The sequence below is a fragment of the Asparagus officinalis genome, chromosome 4 (assembly GCF_001876935.1).
Source record: "Asparagus officinalis chromosome 4, Aspof.V1, whole genome shotgun sequence".
NCBI classification, from domain to species: domain Eukaryota; kingdom Viridiplantae; phylum Streptophyta; class Magnoliopsida; order Asparagales; family Asparagaceae; genus Asparagus; species Asparagus officinalis.
The window spans coordinates 69425012-69430925 of record NC_033797.1 but is presented as its reverse complement, the minus strand read 5'-3'; the positions used below and the strand labels follow the sequence as shown (position 1 = coordinate 69430925).

Below are 5914 nucleotides of genomic sequence, written 5' to 3'. Positions count from 1 at the left end.
AATTAGTATCCCATTAACGATGGTGCTTTCCCTTCGTTGATGAACAAAATACGGTTTATAAAACCGTCATTGTAGACTACAAATTTCTAATATACATTAATAATAGTTTTTCCATTCATAGACAACTATCATATTATTCTCAACCTGACACTAAGATTCACAACACAAATATATTAAAAATACCCAATAATGAATAAAAGGGAAAATATAAATTCCATTCATTAATAACATCAATAAATAAAATTCCACCATCCTCAAATATTCAATACTAATAACAAGAGTTAATATCCTAATTGTTCCAAAGAAAAATACATGAAACTATCTATAACAAATTAAAATAAAAGTTTGGGGAAGACACATTCTTTCATCTCTAATCATCGTCAAAAGAAGACTCGAGCTACCCCACCTCTCCTAATCTTGCATGGATAGCCTGAAAATTTTAAAAACAACATATAATTAAGAAATATCAATTAAGAAAATATTATCTTATTAAGTAAAATTCATATTTTTTAGTGCAAGTAGTCAATCACAAAAGTATATAAGAGATTTTACAAAAAATAATTACCTAGTCATGCACATGTTCTCAAGTTTGATGAGTCAATGAAGGTGATTGCCTAAAAAAAAGTTCTTGCATAGCTTTCACTTGTGACTCCAACTCAGACATCCTTTGTTATTGTTGCTCCTGCTCATCTAAGCGTTGTTGAAGCATCTGGTTCTTTTTTTTCTTCTATAACCCATTCTTCCAGATCCGATCGACTAGGGAGCGGTCCTCTCAAATCTTTCAAAGTAGTCCCGCCACCAAATACAATGATATGACCATGAGATTGCTTCCCCCAGATTTTCTTAATTATCTCAATGTCTGAAAGTGAAGGGTTTTCTTGTTTGACTTGAACGATTTCATCCTATAAAAATTGAATTCATATGTTAGCACTATATAATGCATCATTATCAAATTTAAATATATATATATATATATATATATCCTACTTACATATTTATCTTGATCCCAACTTTTGTAAGTATCGATTTTATTGATAAAGATCGTGTGACGAATGGAAATTTATGGGACAAGAAATTTGGCACTACACCATATTGTAATCGATGCAAGAATGCACACTTCCATCCCAACTTTTTTGAACACATGATGCGTACACAATAATTCTTGCTGCATAATTGCTATTGATGAAGGTTTTTGAAGAATGACAATTGATGAAACACAAATACAGATTGTCTCATGTTAATACAGGTACAGATTCAGACTTCTTTCCATGCAATTCCTACTACATTTGTACTATTTTAGAATTTAATATGTTCTTTTTATGGCTTACCATATGTCCTGCCATGCCGTGTCCACGTCCAAGCTTCTTAAATCAGAATGATAAATTAAATTTATTGGCTTCGAGTTAAAAAAAAGGCTATGAGATTCTATAAATTTTGTTTCTCACGATAAAACTGCATTTGTCTAGGATATGAATTTGTATTAGCATTTACTCACAATGTTACAATAACATCCGACTAAAAAAATGTGGTGCATAAGACATAGGAGACCAGCCAATTGGAAAAGTAGACATCGATAGATGATGTATGTGAAATGTGCATATGACATTTATTTAGTTTTCTTTATCTTTTCCGAGGACATGAGCTAGCTATACCTGTATACCATATTCATAAATAGGGGAACATGATTCAACAGTTAGGAAACCATCCATTAATTTGCAAGCTGATTTATCTTTACGACTTAGCTTGGAAAAGGCAAAATCACATGCTTCCTCCCGCCCACATGCATGTGCATGGAAGGATCACATAATATTTGCTTTTGCTGACAAAATTCCTACAAATCCTGAACCATGTAGATGTCTGTGTTACAAAAATCAAGAAACAAAATCACCCTGTACAAGATCAGATCAAACTTGTCCAAGAAATGTGCTTTTAGCTGATGCATCCACTCTTTTAACAAGGAGACAACACAAATGGTAAATGATAAATTAGACGTTATCGCAACTTGAGAACTTAATTGAGCATTACCATTATTGATAAGGCAACGAGGTCTTTCTAGAAATGTGTTTCAAATGGAGATGTGATAAAGGCATATCATAAATATCAAAATAATACACAAGGCATAGCTTAAATATTAAATTGAGTATTGCCTACCAACTTGAGAACTTAATTAAATGTGCAAACATAAAAATAATTAGAGTACTTAAGGATGGAAAACATTTGATGGAAAATAGGAGTTAGTGTAAAATCTATCCTAATGACTGTTTAGTAATGCTCCAGACTTTACCACAAGCTATCCTTGAATAAGTAAAAAAAACTTCTGATCTGTTTTTAAGACAAACGCATACCTAGGAATTTTTCTTATAGTAACATTCCTAATGGAAACCTCGTCTTCATGGTGGCAAGTAATCAGATTCTTAACCTGGAAGGAAGACAAAATTACATTATCAATCACAGGAAATATGATTTGCCTCAAAAACAAAAAGTAAAAAAAGACATGCGCGCACACACACAGAGAAATCTTGATCATTTAAATGTATAGGTTGAAATCATCTTGCATCTGCTTCTATTGAATCTTTCTCATTGAAGTTTTGTCATCTTACCCATAATTCTTATTTTACCAATAGCGGAATAATACTTTCTAACTCCTAATAAAGATTTCTAGCCATAAAAGGTCAAAAAGAAATAGTGTGTTCAATGAAAGGGAAGGAAACAATATAATGATGTTTTATATAAAGGAAACAAAGGAAAATGCAGGTGGAGCAAGCACATACACATAACAAAAGGCATCAGTGAGTTAAACCAAGCTGAATAGCTTTAGCCAAATTTACAAAGGAAAAAATGTGTATCAAGGAACCTTATTGGTGTAAAAACACTCCTCCAAGCTTTAGCCAAATTTACAAAGGAAAAAATGTGTATCAAGGAACCTTATTGGTGTAAAAACACTCCTCCAAATAAGGTGACGGCACTTGAACCAAAAACAGTGTATCAAGGAACCTTATTGGTGTAAAAACACTCCTCCAAATAAGGTGACGGCACTTGAACCAAAAACAACATTATGGAATGCAATGCACCAATCAATTCCTAAAATACCTATAATTTTCTTGCTGATTACAGAAGGGAATTAAACTCGCCATACACACAACAGTCATCATAACAGTGCTTGAAGAAGGTAGTCCGTGTTGACAAATAATTATGAATGATGAAGCATATATAAACCTAACTCTATAAGTCTGTGATGAACCATGGTAGCAGCTAGCCTCTGATGAAAAATCGTAGCAGCAGCAGCAGTAAGGTAGACCGCACAAGAAAATGGAAAAAAATTTCTAGAGAGTGAAACAAACAGCTATATACATTCTCCATTCCTTCATTTAGCATTAAAAATAAATATTTTATATATAAAAAGACCAAGCTAATTATTCTGCTAGGGCTCAAAGAGCAGTTATCCCCATATGTATAAGTTTTCTCAATATTCTGCAATGATCTTAATTTGGGACATACAAGACAGATATTTAACAAAATAGTACATCCAATTATATTAGATGAATGCTCATTACATCTAATGTAAACAAACTTACAGGTAGTTTGAAGCTCACCAAAATAAGGCCAATAATATTATGTGGAGTTCCGGAATATATAGGAACACGACTATGCCCTTTGCTCATTATTAGACCCATAGTGTGCCTAGTAAGAAAGAAAAGTTAGTGCAGTGAAAGTGTAGATAGAAACCATTAGTATGATGATCAAATCACATACATGTCAAGCTTAGAGTTTATATCAAGGGAAAAAATTTCGGAGATTGTCGTCATAACATCTTTAGCAGTTTTTTGGGTCAATTCCAGGGCTCCAGAAATAATTGTGGTCTCATAATGAGTTAGCTCCCCACCCTAACCTGCCTAAAAATCAATTGAGCGTGTAAGAGTTAGGATAAATATGTAGTTTTAAATAAAATATCAAGCATAATTTGCAGATATGCATTCAATCTGATACACCTGTCTTGCATAAAGTCAGAGAAGTAGAAGAACTAAGATTGCTTAAGCTTACATAAACTTACATTAATCTGGGAGATTACAGGAAAAATAATAAAAATGCATAAAATCGTTAGAATTTCAAAAGTTTGGATTCAAGTTATGTTTCCAACAAAGCTTCAAGTAATTATTCTACATAACAGACTTTTTCAAGCCATTAGAAAACCCCCAATTCAAGAGCTAAAATCATACAAAATATCAAGAATTGAGAAACAAGTTGATTTTATTTTTCAACCAAAATGTAACTGCTATATCTTAATTAAGAAGACAATTAATTAAGCAAAAAACTTACACTGACTTGCTCATGTAGTAACTTAATGTATTCAATTGCCTATGAAGAATTGATGCTGTATCAGTCTGCATATAATAACAAAGTTAATTAACCAAGGAATTTAATGAAACTAAAAGATGAAAGAAGAAGGAAAATGTATATCATCTATCCAAAAGGCGAAACCAGTTGCTGGAGTGCGGTGATTATGTCCCCTAATTTCTCTTTTCTAACCTACAACCATAAAAACCCTAAAAGCTATCACCACCAATTTTAAAGAAAAGGAAAAAAATGATCAAAGTTGCAATCAATTGAAATCTACACGGAATCCATCCTTACTTTAAAGGTTGGCAAAGGCGATGGTGCTTGTACTCGAGTTAAGTTAAGAAAAATAACAGAGTGAATCGAGAATTTAGATGAGGCATTTAAACGAACAGGTAGAGTGCAGCGCAAACACACATACCTTTACCTGAAAATGATGGAGACACGAGCAGTTTTGAAGACAGGTAGAGTGCAGCGCAAACACACATACCTTTACCTGAAAATGATGGAGACACGAGCAGTTTTGAAGATAGAAGAGGAGAATAAGAGATGTCATCCGCTGAAAATCCCGCCATGCGATCATCTTTCTTTTACCTCTGGATTTGGATTCAGGGCGTCCTTGCTCTTTCACCGACCATCTCTTCCTTGTGGTAAGCCCGTTTTTAATTGTGGCGGTGCTCGACGATGAAGAGGTCTCGACGGCGAAGAGATCTCGACCACGAACTGAAGATGATGATGAACTGGACTTCGAACTGGAGCCGACAACGAGCTCGAGACGACGACGAGTCTCGACGTCGAACTGGATTGGCTGACGACGAGCTAGAGATGATGACGAGCAGGAGGCGACGATGAGCTAGAGATGATGACGAGTGGGAGCCGACGACGAGAGGGAGACACATGACAAGATGGAGACGGGCGATGGTGGTTTTTTAAACTAGGGTTTAATTAATATTGCGGCGGTTATAGGGATGATTAGGAGTAGTTATGAGGGATTTTGGATTTCAGGTTTCGGATTCTACTTGGGGCTTTGGGGATTTTGGTTGTGGGTTTTGTTAATTAATAGTAATAGGTTAATCTATCAGTCCTATTATGATTAGGAGTATCATTAATGACGGTAATGGACCCCTTCGTCTTTAAGGAGACCTAATAACGACGGTATTAGGATTAAATCAATGAAGGGATTAGAAAACCGTTATCCCATCTCACATCATTCCTCTAATTTTTGTAATCACTTGACGAAGGCTTTAAAACCCGTCGTTATTATATGCACATTAATGACGGTTAACTGGTCCCTTCACTAATTTTGGTCGTTAAATACCAGATTTCTTGTAGTGTTCTAAATTCTATAAAGATTGAATCTTTCTTTATAATTTGGAGTTTGTGATTATGGGTGAAGAAGTTGGTGAAAGCAGTAAGATGCCAGGTACATTTCAAGTTGGTTTTCAGAACACTAAAATTAGTATGGTGAAGTATGACGGCAGGATCAATTTTAGTTTGTGGATGAGCGATGTTCAGGATGCGTTCAATGCTCAGAATTTGGAGGAGACCATCATGGTCCATGAGAGACCACCAAAATATG

General features: G+C 34.5%; 1 protein-coding gene across 7 annotated transcripts; it reads right to left on the bottom strand.

Annotated features, from left to right (window-relative positions):
• On the bottom strand, positions 391-5334 carry LOC109837672 (DUF21 domain-containing protein At4g33700-like). Of its 7 annotated transcripts, XR_002246385.1 has the most exons (7): positions 4826-5334; positions 4318-4382; positions 3754-3893; positions 3594-3681; positions 2346-2419; positions 566-902; positions 391-430 (listed from the first exon to the last, which is right to left on the bottom strand). XR_002246385.1 is itself a non-coding variant. In XM_020405995.1 (6 exons), the coding sequence occupies exons 3-6, from the start codon at positions 3804-3806 to the stop codon at positions 1759-1761; spliced, it is 315 nt and encodes a 104-aa protein (XP_020261584.1). In that variant the 5' UTR covers positions 3807-3893; positions 4318-4382; positions 4826-5334; the 3' UTR covers positions 957-1758. The 7 variants fall into 7 exon arrangements, 6 of the variants coding, with proteins under 6 accessions (XP_020261584.1, XP_020261588.1, XP_020261585.1 ...); XM_020405995.1 differs by lacking the exons at positions 391-430; positions 566-902 and adding an exon at positions 957-1840 and having other exon boundaries at positions 3576-3681; XM_020405999.1 differs by lacking the exons at positions 391-430; positions 566-902 and adding an exon at positions 957-1840 and having other exon boundaries at positions 3576-3681; positions 3754-3889.